The 15728-nt window shown below is 46.4% G+C and overlaps 1 protein-coding gene across 3 annotated transcripts in view; it reads right to left on the minus strand.

Moving 5' to 3' along the window:
- Positions 1-1769: 1769 nt before the first annotated feature.
- PGM2L1 (phosphoglucomutase 2 like 1) overlaps positions 1770-15728 on the minus strand; it is a 42794-nt gene continuing 28835 nt past the window's right edge. The window contains exons 8-15 of one of the 3 annotated variants that reach the window (XM_082304421.1): positions 15221-15410; positions 14883-14980; positions 13870-14050; positions 12140-12233; positions 10806-10935; positions 9258-9447; positions 8579-8712; positions 1770-6302 (exon numbers count right to left, since the gene is read on the minus strand). In XM_082304421.1, the coding sequence (XP_082160547.1) occupies positions 6200-6302; positions 8579-8712; positions 9258-9447; positions 10806-10935; positions 12140-12233; positions 13870-14050; positions 14883-14980; positions 15221-15410 (1120 nt within the window). In that variant the 3' untranslated portion in view covers positions 1770-6199. Of the gene's footprint in view, positions 6303-8578; positions 8713-9257; positions 9448-9756; positions 10433-10805; positions 10936-12139; positions 12234-13869; positions 14051-14882; positions 14981-15220; positions 15411-15728 lie in introns of those variants that run through there. The other 2 variants (XM_082304420.1, XM_082304422.1) reach the window with 2 other exon arrangements.

The following is a 15728-nucleotide window of genomic DNA, read 5'->3' on the forward strand; positions in this document are numbered from 1 at the left end:
GCCGGCCCGCGGCCCCCACCAGCACCCGGGGCACCGGTGTCCCCTCACGGCGAGATGGATCCAACCAGCAGGACAAACCCACGAGACGCCGGCTCCAGAGACGTCTCGCAAGCCCCCGGAGAGCTGAGCCCAAGGGACAGGCCACGCGGGCCAGGCTTGGCACGGTGGTAATTAATTTAGTTACTAAATTAACGTTTAAATTGACAAGACGTGAACGTGAAGCCAGGCACGCCGTCGGCCAGGGCTCGCTCCGGCGCCCGCGGCGGCTCCCAGCATCGCGTCCCCGGGTCCCGGTGCTCCGCCAGCGGCGGGGATGGGGCCCAGAGCCTCCCCGCGATGCTGCGCACCCCCGACCCGCTCCGGCGTGGCCCGGGGGAGGCCGTGTCGCGCCGGTCCCGGAGGAGATGGCCCGGTTTAGCAGGGATGAGGGCAGCAGGGCCTGGCCCCGGGGTCCTTCCTCTCCCCGCAGCCCGGGGGTGCCCGGCCGCTGCCCCGGTGTCCCCGCAGCCGGCGGGGCTCTGTCCGTCCGCACGGGCCGGTGCTGACATCCAGCGCCCGTGCCCGCAACTGCAGAGCGGGGGGGGCCGGGGAGGCCCGGCCGTCGCTGCCCCGGCCGGGTCCCTGCCCCGCTCTGCCCGCGGGTGCCGCCGCTGCTCCCCTTGCCCCGGCCCAAACCAACCCCTCCATCGCCTTCCCGCCTAACCACCAGCCCGAGGGCTTGGGGGTAGGGTTAAGTCGCTCCCTGGAAAGCGCCATCCCTTGCGCTGCCAGCCAGCGCGGGGAATTAATACAGAGCTCATTCTGGAGGGCAGCCCGATGTGGGGCGGGGGGCTCCTCGGCCTCGGCAGGGAGCGAAAAACCCTACGGTTTTGATGCAGCCACCCCGGGATGAAGGCCGCCGCCGTCACCGAAGGGACGCGGGAACTCTCCTGGAGACGCTGCTGTGCCCCCGGGAACCGTCTCGTACCAGTCTCGGCAGTGCTTTAACGTAGCCCTGAAACATCACAGCCCAGCTGGGGCGACATCGGCTCCGCTCTCGGAGTTAACAGCGAGCGTAAGAACGCCAGGAAGCCCTGAGCAGAGGGTGATCTCCCGGGGACCGGGGCACCCGCCAGAGGATGGTTCCTCTCCCTCGCCCGCTCTCCTGGCGGGGCTCCGGCGGGCGGCCGCTGCTCTCCCCGTCCCCGTTGCCCCACCGCGGGCTCACGACAGACCCCCGCGCTCCCCTCACCCGCTCCCTCCGGAGAGGGTTGCTCCCGAAGCAACTTCTCCCCGCGAACAGCGGCCTCGCCTCGCCCCGCCGGCCTCACGGCCCCAGACACCCGCTGAACCCGCTTCGCAGCGCGCCTGTGGCGGCCTCCCGCCTTCCCTGGAGCGCGCTCCCCTGGGCGCCGCGCTATCCCTCTGCCTGCTCGCCCACGTCCGTGCAGATGGTGACCGCCTCCGCGGCGCCCTAGCTATAGGATGCCAAGCACGGCCGGGAAGCGTCCCTTGAGGGGGGGCTGTAGGCACGGGGCACTTTGATTCCTGCCTGGCTTAAAAGAAAAAAAGCATTATTCCTCCCCGTGGCACCCATCAGACCCAGCCTCCCCCGTTTTGGGCAGCCGCTCTCTCCGCTGGTTCACCCGCTCCGGCTGGCACAGCGGCGGCAGAGCAACCTCCTGCCCCAGCTCAGACCGGTTTCCGCCAGCTCCGTTGCGGGGGCGATAGCGTTGGACTAAAAGAAAACCGAAGAAACACGAAGGATTGCTACTACGAAGAGAATATTTTATTACTTGTAACACTTCATTCAGCTAAATCCACATAGCGATACACACAGAAATACTTCAGAAAAGTGCAAATTCTCACTCTCTGTTTGCAATATGCCCCAGTTTCACGGGAGAAGAGACGCCGGGTAATCGAGGACCGAGGCAGAGCTCCCCGGGTTCTAGCCAAGGAGAACGGCGCGACTTCAGGTACCTCAGTCACCTCGTACAAAGCCACCCTTGCGCAGGCAAAGGGCGAGGGCGGATGGCAGACGTGCCCTGCGCCGGGGATCTGGCAGCAGGATGGACTCTGATCACCCAGGCGTCACCGCGCCGAGAGCCCCCCGCGCTGACCTGGGGAGAGAAGAGGCTGAAAAGGAGGGGGACAAAATGAAGGGATGACAAAAATAGGTTTAAAATTAAAGAGAACATCCAAGTGCTTTCTAAAGCTTTTGGAAGTGCTTTCTGAAGCAGGCCACACGTTCCACCCTGCCCCAAGTGACAGAAGCCATCGTTCCACCTGGTGGCTTCTCCCTCGGCACCAGTTTGACACAAACACGCTCCCTTTAATAAAATGGGAGCCGAAATCCCTAATACTTCAGACAGAGAGGGGCCACAAAGTGCTCCCTGAGTCCCGCTAAATCCGGGGATCACGCCAGAAACTTCAACGCGCGGGTATCCTCCGGGCAGAGACACAGCGCCCGCCTGAGAGGGGGCGCGAACGGCCCCAGGCAGGGAAGGGCTGCGGGCAGCGCGCACTGCACGCTGCACATCACCTCGGTGTCCGAAATGGGAACGCGCAGAATTCGAATTCTTAATTTAGTCTGCGGATGACGCAAATAAGCGTCTCCCCCCTGTAAAAGGAAGAGCTGGGTATGTAAAATTAAGGAAATGAGGGGACCTACTCAGGCAAGAGCCCAGCTCTCCTGCAGCCCAAGGGAAACCTGGCTCCCTCGAGCCGCGTCCTGCTGGGGCCCAGGCTGCGCAAGGGCCGTGGGACCGGCTCGCGGTGCGAGCGGGGCAGCGCCCGCGGCAAACGCCACGCAGGGGCTACGCCGCTCTGGGCTGCGGCCGGAGCTGGGCGCGCACCGTCCCGTCAAACCGCCCCGCGTGGGACGCGCTCCCTCCTCCTCTTCCAGGCAGGGGTTTGATTCACTCGCGCCGTGGCGGGAGGAGACGCGAAGAGCGCTTGAAGCTATTTAAACCGCAGGCTGGACGCTGTATCGCAACTAGAATAAAAAGATGCAGCTAGGAGCTCTGTATCGCAGACGTTCAGCCCTGCCTGGCAAGTCTCTTGTACTTACAGAGGTCCTGCCCTAGGCCCACAGAAACACAACTTTACCACGCATCTGAGACAGAGATGAAGCCTGTCGCATCAAAAAGGGAAAGGACAAAACCAAGCCCTCCTAATGTTATGAAAAGCTAAGAACAAATCACTGGCTGTACAATTACAGTTTAAGCCAATGCCTTGCTGTAGACCAGCCTTTGAAAAGGCATATTTTAACTGGAAGCGCCTAGCAAACAATATCCACGACGTACTTTGATCTATTATCTGCTTCCTACTCAAGTCGGAAAAGCCTTTGTTCTTATCCGAAAAGCAGCAAAGGACAGCTGGCCGCTGAAGGGAGGTTGTGCGCAAGCCCAAACAACTCGAACGCGATGTACAACAAAGTTCCAGGGCGATGAAATAAGAGAATTGCAGTCCTTCACAGTACCAGAAGCGAGGGAAGCAAGATCAGGGGGAGGAGATGAAGGAGTTCTGCAAATGGAACAGTATAAATATATCAAACGGTTCAAATACAGTAGGAAAACAACGGTAGCAGCAGTTTAAAACCAGCAATAGTTATTATACCCTTAGAATACATTCAAGACATTGTGCCTGTTGCTCTCATTCCAAAAGCACTACCACGTCTGTCACTTACGGCTCAAATGTATCGACGAGAAGAATCCCAGATACTTAACTCCCTGTATTTGTTTATCATTAAAGATATTTAGACTATGAACAGTTACCAACTTCTAAGAAGGCTGATTTGAAAACATAATCACGATTTTCTTCCGCACTGCGTTTCTAACGCTCGCCTGCTGATACCGAGCAGATCTCTCCGGGAAACCGCGGAGTCCTGCTCTTTGCAGAGCACAAACGTAACCCACGAGACCTAACGCTAACGGCTACACCATCCACGCAGCTGGCCTCATCACCCACACGACGCTTTTTACACTGTTTACCTTTGTTCAAAACTCTGGTCTAAGCCGCCTGTTCTCTTCTGAACTACTAGTGGGCTATTGAAAAACAAAAGCCAAAGCGCCTAAGGCTTTAACCTGCTGCCGATGGAACAAACGGCAAGACCTCCTTCAAATCCAGCGCAGGCGGGATCCAGATCTGCGCCTTTTCGGGAAAGCTGGAGACAGAGCAGCAGTCAGAAATGCCTTCGCACCTTCAAGACCTACCCAGCGCTGTACAATAACATCAGTATACTCTAAGCGTAAATGCTTTCACCCATTTTTTTTTTCTTTTTCCACATCAGTCAAATGTACAATCAAGGAAAACGAAAAGCTTTTTGGCATTAGATACATTTCACTCAATTACAGAACAATTTGGAAATATTTTCTCTTAAAATAAAAAATAAATAAATATCGGTGGCAAATAAGAATTTGTGCAACACAGACCTTCTGCAGTACATGGACATTCATATACAGCAAAATACTTATCCACGGTTATAGTGCAAAGCTTCTGTCGGCACGAAATACCCCACGCCCGCACAGACACAGACACCTCGGTGCTCTGTAAAGCCGTCTAGAGGCAACACATGCAAACCCACTCGGCGCAATCCTACGGCATCAAGCTGTAAGGGTATAATAAGATGGAGGACAAATGCAGAGATTGAACAATAGTGGCAAAACAACGGCTTTAACTTAAGCGCGTCTTAGGTTCTTCTCGTGTAACCTTCAATGCAGAGGTGAAGCAGTCAGTTTTATCCCTCTCTTGCGCCTAACTACGGTCAGTGATAGCGGGACGGTGTCCAGAGCACCTCCGGCTCCATTCCGAAGGCTTATATTAGCAATTTAGTAGCAGACATTAACAAGTATTATTCTCGGTTAATCAATACGCGGTTTTTCTTGAAGTGTTGTTTCAGTTAAAGCATCTTCCACAGCTTTTCTGTGCCAAAACGTGGCTTTTATTTTCTGAAATCCTAGATAGCTACATGAGAGTTTCTGTATCCATCTATTTTTTGGAAAGAATGATTAGCAGTATCACTGTCTGCTCAAGAGAAGGTAAGAAACAGATAATGCAAAGTTGTTAAAAATTTGCCCTAAAAGATAAAGAATAATAGTATTTGCGAACCACTGTTCTAACAGAAATTAGTTTATAAGTCGTGACCAAAAAAAAAAAAAAAATCATGATTTAGTAAAAAGAAAAAAAAAAATCAAGGGTGTCAGCATCTCACCTTCACTTTCTTCCTTTGTTTTTTTGGGGTTTTTTTTGTTGGGTTTTTTTGGGTTTTTTTGGTTTTTTTGTTTTTTTGTTTTTTTTTATACACAGACAGTATGAAGCCATCAAAACATAAAAAGTCACTAACTGAAATATTCATACAAAGTTACTAAATTTCTGAAACCTTTATAAAAAAAAAAAAGGGGAGGGATGTGGGGATCCTTCAGGGATGTGGGACAAAAAACGGTTCCAGAGCCTACAGTAGTTAGAATGGGCAATTTAACCACGAAACGAACTTTGGAAGCCTGGGAAAGGCGCTATATAATTCAAAAGCCAGACTGCAGGTGGAACTGCACGTGTTGCCACTATTGTTTCCCTGCCAAGTAAATAGTTTAAGATAGACGCAGGAAAGATACAACGCACCAAGAGCACCTTTAACAACAGAAGGATACTTAAGTAGCTGAAAAACGGCATACTGAACAACTTGCCTAAACAAGAAACGCTAAGCACTGAACTCTACTTCAACATTTTTGGAAATTAAGACCTGTAACAATGATACCTACATTCACGCACAACAGCTAGGAAGAAGCAGGCTTTTTTGTCAGTTTGGAGTGATCGCTTCCTTCACATACTACAACTACCCGATTCTAAAACCTTTTCGCACAAAAGGTACTGGATAACTGGAATTAGTTTAAGACAAGATTTACTGGCTAAGATCAGCTGTCTTAAACCCACCGGGGCAGTTGGTTTGCATTGGTGCGGGTTAATTAGTCTTTTCGTCAAAAGGACAGAAAATGGTAATAATAAACTCCGTCCTTTTCTCTCACTTCCTCTCCTTATCCCAATTTTCTGGCCCAGACTTTGGTGAAAAGCCTGACAAAAGAATGCTTCTTCTCTATAGAATAAAAATGTAGCTGTTTAACACACACACACACACGCATTAAACAGAGTTCTGTTCTTGGTTCCTTTGTTTCACGTGACGCAGTGCAGGCGGTCACTTCGTGCAACACCAGGTACAGGAGATCTAAGCAGAGCGCCAGATCAGTCCATTCTTATCAGGTTCCAGAAAATTCTCGATCAAAGCTTCGATAAGCTTCTGAAGTTCTTCTTCCAGCACGGTTCTGTCACTAGAAGGAGAACAATACCATGTCAGAGGTTTGATAAACACCAAGCATCTATTAAAAAAAAAAAAATAAAAAGCAAGATGTGATGGTGATGGATTAGAGCTGTTGCGTTTCCTACCAGCATCAACGTGTAGGAGCTCCAACCTGCTTGCTTCAACAAGCTACTTTTTGGTAGAGACTACTGCAATATTAATTTAAATTAAGGTAATTAAATTAAAGAAAAAATCGCCACTAGAGGGCTCTAGGCTAGCAGAGAGAATACAAGAACTAACGCCTGCAAAACCAGTGCAAGACTGGTCAGACACAGACTGGAAATGGATTAAAAAGTAAGAACGAGCTACTAGTAGAAGAGGTAGATAACCCTAGATGGGCATCTGGATGCCGTGTAGAGAAGAATATAGGGTATCTGCTTGCATTTTGGCTAAAGTGCAATTTAGGCGGGTTGAGTAATCAGGCAAAGTGTCACAGCTCCAAGAGGACACCGGAATATACTGATCCTTCCCCTGTTTAAATGCCCCGACGTTCGTCCGAGTAAAAAGACAACATCCACATGCGCAAACACTAATGCATTGCAACACTCCTTTAAAAATGCATAAACCCTCTCCTGCCCCAGAAGCCGCACTGGAGGGAGAGGAACGCAGTCTCTTTTTAAAGGAAAATAGGCAAAACAGGCTTATTTACATTTGCTTTGTTCATCTGTGGAAACGGCAATGCATCATTGCCCTTCACCACTTCCTTTTAAAAAACCACTCCAAAAATGGTGCGATAAAACTGACTTTCCTGATGCTCAGCTTTTAATAATCAATAAACAGCAACTCGGAGAAATATTTGCAAAGCTGTCGCGGAGAGGAGTGCCTTTTGAGGCTCGACAGGCCATTTTATGCCTTGAACCGGGGAAGCTTCAAAGCTTTTCCATGTCATGTGCCAGATCATAATTGCCAGTAACCATAGGTATTACTAAAATGAAAGGCCGATGTATTTTTCTCATGTATCAGAATGAATAGCAGCAGAAGCCTAAACGACACATCAAAGCACCTCGGGTGTTTTGTTTCTCTTCCCACTACACTCGCCGGGCCCTTGCTTGTGACAAGATTAGGTTATTTCCAGCATTTACATCTTCCCTGTTGGCACAGCTGTTTGCCTCAACTACATCTTACCTTTTCTTCAGCATTTACACCAAGTGGTACCTTGCCCACTCCCAGGTTTACGGAAGCATGTTCCAACCAAAGTGGGAATTTCCATACCCACGTAACAAAGCAGCGCATTCACGCGCCAGACAATGAGAAAGCTCTCGGACCGAATAAATACACGCTCCTGGCCAGAGCTGCCATTCGGATAATCGGGGTGTAGAACTACCGCGTCTCTGCCCTGCTGTTATTCCACGGACAATTCAGAACAATGCAAAACCACGATTCAAAAGATGGGCCGTGCCTGCGTTAATACACTTCACATAGCAATAAACCGTGTTGTAAAGAATATTTCAGCAACCTGTGGAGAGCTGCCTAGGCATGGATCTGTGCATCTCCTCACGCGCACGTTTTACAAGCAAAGGCAATCTACCACTCACTGTCCACTGACTGCCTAAATCTGACCGAAACATTCAGTGATAAAAGTGTGCTCACCCGGAATTCCGGCCAAAAAGTAGAAATAAATACTGAATCGGAGGCCCCTTTATGTTATTTCCAAATCTCTGCTCCACAGGAACGGTCGGGACACGAATCTAAAAGGAGGGTACTCACGCAATTTAGGTTAGGAATCCAGTTCAAGAGCCTGCTTCTCTCCGTTCGCTGGACTGAGAACCTAGGCTCCTCATTTGCACTCCTGATTTCAATGGCGTAAACACACCCTATAATTTTTTCCCCCCTTTTAAACCGGAAGAAGCTCAATCCAGGTGGCTGTCACAAGGGGACAGATCTCTAGTTACTATCCAGTAGCACAGAGCAACACAGCAGATTCCCAAACGCAACAGGAATCCACCTGGGTTTAAGCATCCTTGCCAGCAGCGGCACAACTTCGTCACTTTTTAATTCTAAGTGAATGAGGAACTGGGTTAATAGAAGAAGTCTCCTACTGTAGCAGATGCTGAAAATTCAATTCTTTGTCTTATCCACCTCAGAGGCGATCCCTTATGAGCAGGAACGCGCACCACTCTGGCCAGCTGAGGCTCAGGTCTCCAGGAGGCAGCAGAGGAATCCCCCGGCAGGCAGGGAATCCATGCCCGCGTACTGACCTTTCAGCCCAAAGGCGTCGCGCGCCGTGCGCGCGGAGCTGCTACTGACCTCTGTTCGGGCAGCGCGCACATCTCTGCGTAGTACTTGATCTTTGGTTCTGTCCCACTTGTCCGAAGGGTGGCAACACAACCATTTTGAAAGGTGAAAGTGATCATCTGACTGCTTTTACTCACTGGCAGCACCTACATAAAACACAACATTTTATTACAGAACACCTCAACTAACGCAGAAGTTGGTGGTTTGGTTTGGTTTTTTTAAATACAACATTCAGTACATACAAAGCTAAATAAACATGCGGAAATCCCCTGCAGCATACATCCCCCAGCCAACGCAACAGGCTAGGACAGGTCATGTCAGCCTAACCGACAGGCCTGTCGCCTAGATCGGACTCGGTATTTCAGGATAACGGGACTGCCTCTTACTCCCGTTGGAATTCCAACATCTGGAAGCCTGCTAGACAGCTTAAGAGTTGCAGGAGCATCAAGCTCACTTCAACTAATCAAAGTTCATTCATTGTTCTATCAAAATAGTCAACACAATAGCCAAGCCATTTCACATTTAAGCTGTTTTCTCCCCAGTAAATGTTGTTAAGCAGTCTTAATAGATGATGGTAATTACACTGCCATCTTAGCTGACATAGTACATCTTTCTGCATAGCTCTCGGTGTATTTAACTTTCAGTCTCTTCAAAAGCAAAACCTCTCCTGCAAAACCACTTTGTAACTCACCGATTTCTTATTCGGCTGGCTGCTATCATAGCCCGTGGTAATATCTCGTACATGTAATATATTGTAAATACCACAAAATTTTGGATAAGACTGAGGGGAATCGAAGTTCCGAAGTCTCTCAAATATCCTTTTGATGGTAGGAGGATCATAGCACAAGAAATAGGAAGTCTTTGATATGTGATATCCATACCTACAAGCAAATTAACATTTTCAGTTACAAGATTCAGAAGGTTTCTGCACATTTGGTATCTAAAGAAAGCCCCTGTGTGGAAAAGCAATAACAGAAAAAGAATGCAGTTCTCACAGCTGTGTAAACAGGTATTTACAGGCAAATGTTTGGACTCTGAAGCAGATTTCACTGCATTACTCAGATTGTCTTAAGCTATTTTTAAATTCAAGCAAAGGTTTCGGTTCCAAAGAAATAAAAACCAACCATTTGGCTAAGTGCAGCCTTGGTAGCCCTCAGGAAATTAATATGCAGTATCATTCCCACACCATCAAAACTTGCCTGCTGCAGCCACGCGAGCAGCCACAACCACAGATTATTTCAAAGACCTCCGAGGAAGGTGACGGCTTATTTCCTCCAAGTTAAAACCACTGTCCCCAATCAGACCTAATGCAAGCAGCCATGAGGTGCAGCAACCATCTTTGCACGTTGAATTTTCAGTTGTTCTTCACTATATTCCACCCACTCCTCGTTCTACAGAGACCCTTCTCTGCAGCTTAAAAAATTAAGCGTGACTGCAAGATGAATCCTTCCGTTATCGCTATCATTGACAGCTTTTCAATCCAGCCGTGCAGAATCGGTTTTGCTACAGTTTGCATGACAGAGCGAACTCCTGAGTGCCATAAAGCGATAAATGCTGACCATCGTTTGTGCTTCCTCGTTCCGAGTTTCTAAGGGCCACAGACTCTTTCTGCTGGGTCGGCAGGAAAAGGAATGGCATATATGGTTTGCTGTAACTGTGCCACCAGTTCCATTAAAGCATAGAAACTTCTGCTGATGAACTGGGCTTATCACAGTACGCAACTTAATTCTGACATGAAGACGTTCCTCACGTTATTGCCGTGAATTTTGTCCATAGCTACTGAACACGGGCCATTCCTTTAACCTCTCTTCTATTACAGATCTCTGCAAGAACAGGACGTGATCTTCTAACAACCCCCAGACTGTGCTGAAGTGAAAATAGTAAGTGTTTAAAGAGAGGCACACAGACCACAACTAAGACACAGCTACCCGTCAGAAGGTAAAAGAAGTAAGACAGCATGAATCAAAGAAGAGAGAAAAGTTTGCCCTGGTGGATCCACATGCAAAATTCTACTCTTTCACAATCTACTGCAGAAACACGACAGAAAGGGCCTCTTTAGTCCTTGGGAGGTATGGTATTCAAGTGGTATCTGTAACACTGAAGGCTGTAGGCCATCATAGCATCAGAAAAAACAACTTACAATGAGAAAACATCTGAGGGACACATTAAAAACATTTACTAGATTATTCCCAGCTCCAAAATAGTTGAGTAGGACACGCTAATGAAAAATACAACTTACGTTTCATATATCTCGATGAGTTTCTGTGCTAGTGTTAGGTTCTTGACCTCCAGGTAGGTTGCCATTTCAGCTATGACCACAGCTGCGCTTACGCCATCTTTATCCAAGACTGATGTGCCACACATGAAGCCTAGAAATAAAAAATTGATTGTGGAAAAATAACCTGACATCCTATTACACTGATTTACTTGATTCAAGTTTTAACCTTTTTCCTGTAGAGGAAGGTTGGCCAATACATGTCAGCTGTTTTTATTACTGCATAGGAATTCCCCTTTTCTAAGAAATCTGATTAACTTAGGGGTTATAGGGCTGCAAAGATATGTGCTATAATCAATTAACTCCAGATTGATAACATCTGATCTCTGAGGAGATCTCGCAGTGCTAAACATAAAAATGTGCTTGTTTTGTGCAAGCACACTGGTACTGTGAAGAGTCTCGCCAGCAGTTTCAGTCAAAGGAACGCACGCAGATACAGCCTTGGTAACCCACAAAGCACAGTACTGCCGAGATGCCCTCTTTCTGAAGGGATGCATGAGCAAGATCAACTCCTTATGGTCAAAAGCTTCTTTAATTTTATTAAAGAAACTGGCCTGGACACACACCCTCTTCAGCGCATGCTTCAGTTTCAAATGCCATGTTACATGTGAATATGCTGTCCCAGAAAGCTGCCACTTATCCTAAGAAGCGAAGAATTCCTACAGCCGAACGTTCAGTCCGTAGTTCTCTACAGCTAAGTGGTGTCAGCGATATTACCCAGATAAACAGAGCACTCGAGGCAAGGTCAGCAGGAATAGTCACACGCTTCCATAAGGTATTTCATGCGATTCCTGCAGGTGTCTGGATTCCTCATGCGTTGCCCTGCAGTCTGAGGGGACGGTGTACAGCTCCTGCAGGAACTGGATAGCGTGACAGAAGCGAGCCACGTCCCAGCTCCACAGAGCCACTAACAGCGAGTCCTCACAGAGAGGACCTGTAAGATATTAAATTGATTGAGAACAGATCCTACGCTTAATCTCAGCTAAAAGGCCACAAAGCAAGAGGAGTTTGCCTCTGGCATCTCAGGACTTTCAAGCTGTATCAGAAGAGGTTTGTATCAGGAAACTGCACGGGCACAATACCAGAATCAGAGATTCATGTATCATTTATTATGATAGTTGGCAAGTTGATCTGATGAGAGAAAAATACCAATACCAGTAACTACAAGAACAAAAATAAAGTATTCACGTGTTTGGTTTCATAACTTCGTAACTTCATAACCACTTTATAACCACATTTAGTTGCATTCCCCCCCCCCCCCAGTTCTCAACATTTTCGAGTGATATTAACATACATACCAATAGACTCTTCAAATGCAAAGAGAACTTCTTTTCCATTATCTAGGAGATCTTTTACTCTACTTCCAATCCATTTAAAACCAGGGAGCGTTTCCTGAAACAGGAAAAAAAAAAAGCGCACATTAAATGCACATTTTCAATTTAGTTTCAAGTCAAGTGTAGCCATTATTCCCTTCGCTTCCAGGATGCTTCAGACAAAAAAAAAAAAAAAAAAAAAAAAAGAAATGAAAAAAGATGATAAATTCTGAATTTTAGGGTCAATGGAAAGACTGCTGCAGAGTCAAAACACTAAAGCTTAAGGACATTTATCTGATTTTCTTGAAATTTCCCTGAATTTAAATCTAAATTTAAATCTACGTAACTGACAAACAGAATAGCAGCAGTAAAGACAAACATTAGACAGTCATGTCTTCAGTTTAGATTATGAAACTAAGGCAAAGAGTCACTGGATAGCATTTTACTAGTGAATACTCAACTAGGACATGAATATCAAATTAAGGAGTAAGCGTGCTTGAGAGACTGTGGTTCTCTCCGAGGTCAGATAAGATCTTCCGTGGTGCTTATCAGATGAGGCAGCAGTACAAAGTTATTCAAAAGGAGAAGTTACAGAAATATAAACAGCAATTTTGGGTGATGGGAGGAAAGAGCACTGCTTGTGCTCTTCAAATCATGCAAAAGCAGTCAAAAGCTTAGAAACAGTTCTTGGAGAGAAGGAAGGTACAAAGAGGGGAAGCTTTTAGAGGAGACCAAGGGGTTCTGAAAATTCCTAGCTTTGTTTTTTTTTTCCTCCAGTCAAATGTATCCCTGCCCAGAAAAAGGAAAAAAAAAATATGAACAGTATTTAGTGACATACCAAAATTCTCTACAAGGCCGTGATATTCAACCTGATTAAGCACATCTGGACAGTCACTCAAAATGTTTTCAGAGTTGCATTCAATTTTAGTTTTTAATTCCTCATTGTTTGGCAAAATATTTTTTCCTATTGCACATGGGTTTAATCAAGACATGTATCAAACGAGACCTGGATCTTTGTACGTTTGTGCTAAGCTTTAGAGGACTTGCATCTTTTACAGCTAACATCCAACAGTCTCAGAAATCAGAGCAAGTACTTTATTTGAAGGCAGGAACTAAAATAATAACTGCTAGGCTGTGGGGGCATCCCCCATTTTCTTTTTTAGCAAATCCTTAATGAAACTACATTAAAAGCTCTGAACATAAGAGTTCCTCTGTCTGTCACAATTTGAAGTAAAACCAAATTTAAAACCTGCTGTTGACCTGGGCACCTGAAGGAACATTGTGTAACCTGTAGGTGCTCGTTACAAATCCATCAAAAAGCACTCAGTTTTTGTACTAAATACACCGAGTTGCGCACACTTTCATTCTCTCACACAGAAGAATTTATCTCTAGGAGAATTAACCAAGACGACGGCATTTCTACTATATGTAATTTAGGTTTTCATCTGTGTCAGCCTCCTTGCAGCTTTGCAGAAGCTGCTCTCACAGTCTGCATTCACTGTAACGTGCATTGAGAACACTGCAGATGCTGAAATCGGGCTTGCCTAGGTAAAACAGCGCTCTCTGCAAGCTGGAACGCATAAAAACTCCCAGCCAAAAGACTGGAAGTCATCTATTTTTCATTTTGTGAAGTCGTAAGGGGGGGGGGGGCTAGATGGAGAACACAGCAATCAGATTTTACTCTGCCAAGACGACATCATAAAAACCACACTTACTTCAAAGTGAAATCCCTCTTTAAGTGCAATTGCCCTCAAAATTTTCGAGGAGACTGTGGTCGCTAACATGTAAACATTCTTCACATCAGCATCTTCGGAGCAGTTTTCCTTCCAGCAAGAGAACATCCACCACCCAAACAAAGCTGCTAGCTCGTTGCCAGTGAACACCTTCCAGCGGCCGCTGCAGCAGGACAGAAAAGGTGAGAGCTCTTTCAGGTTTCCCAGGAGCACCCACTCAGGGGGAGACGCCTTCTGCAGGCACTGGAACAGCGGGAATCTGAGCGCACTACCGACAAGCTGCTCTATACAAAGCCACCGTACTAACAGGACTCCACATTTATCACGTTTCAATGACTTACAAGCCCAGTGCACTCTGTTAGCAAGCAAAGATACCAATTAGGTATCCTTACTGTCAGCTTAAATTAAAAAGACTGAAGTTGTTTTAATCAAACAGAAGTCTATACGTTGCAGTCAGGCAATGCCTGTGTACCTGCACGTTATAGACAGTTACTTACACAATGATCAGAATTTTGGCCTGTTAGTGGAAGAAAAATAATTTCTATTCAATATGAAGAAGCCAGGGAAAAGCAAACAAATAATAAAAAAAACCCCAAAAACCAAACCAAACCCAACACCGAAAAAGCCCACAACAGCTAACTGTCCCAAGGCAGAATTTGTTTGTCTAACAGAAGTGAAAAAACAGTGCCAACAAGATTTTACTGTCTCTAGTAACCACTCAAGTTTTCGGCTAAGTTTTATTTGGCCATTAACTGTAACACTGGTAAGTATTTAATGTGATCTTTTCTGAGTTATTAACTGATTTTATTTAAAAGACATTACTTCAGGTGGAGCTATACCAAAAGAAGCAGCTAGCAAGAAAAATATCCAAACAGCTAAGCCACAACAGGAAAGAGTGGGTTGAAGGTGCGTGCCTGTCAACCATTTGGGGACATTTCACAATTTTCGGTACCTCATCTGCAGAAAGAGATACAATAAAAGGTCCCATCACTTACTTTTCCTGCTGCTCTGCCACTGCTAGTCTATCTGCGTCTGGATCAGTGGCCACTACTACTTTAGCGTTTTCTTTCTCTGCAAGCCTCAGTGACAACTCCTGGTGGGAGAAGAGGGAAGGGGGAAAAGAAAATAAAATCACAAGAGCAAATAAATCCACAGTCTTCCTACTTACATATAACACGCAGTGAAAGACAATCTCCTATGGATTGCCCACTGTACCAACACAGCTGAAAGGCAGGGACTCCCTGTTCCCTTCCCTTGATTTGTTTTTCAACACAGTACCATATCCAAAGAGAGGAAAGCTCTAAGAAATCTAATGAAGTAGAAACAAAAATACCAGCACGGATTCTCCTTCTTCAGGATTTGGGCATTTGACAGTAGAGAAGTCTGGATCTGGATCTTTTTGTTCAGGTACTGGAATGGGGGGCTGAAAGCCAAATGCTTTGAAAGCCAACTGCACGTAGTCGTGTCCAACGCCATGAAAAGAGGTATGAACAAACTTCAAATTTGTTTGCACGTTTAGCTCCCTGAGAGGGAAAAAAGAATTTCAGTAAGATTTTAGTTATTTAACAAGACTACTTTCATGTGGGAAAGTTAAAGCAAAAGAAAATGCAATTACACTTTGTACTATTCTACTGATTTTTGCATTAATTTCAAAGAAGGAATGAGTGAAAAGTGCTCATTTGGACACTCACTAGAAATTGCTGGTTTAAAGCTGCTTCTCCTGGAAAATGAGATATTTATCTTCTCCTGAATCGGCTGAAAGTCTCCCAAGAACGAACTGTTGATTTCTGCATCAAACTCGAGCTCTTCTACCACCCTGAAGATCTCACTCTGGCTCTATT

This window comes from Platalea leucorodia, assembly GCF_965183815.1.
Source record: "Platalea leucorodia genome assembly, chromosome: 2".
NCBI classification, from domain to species: domain Eukaryota; kingdom Metazoa; phylum Chordata; class Aves; order Pelecaniformes; family Threskiornithidae; genus Platalea; species Platalea leucorodia.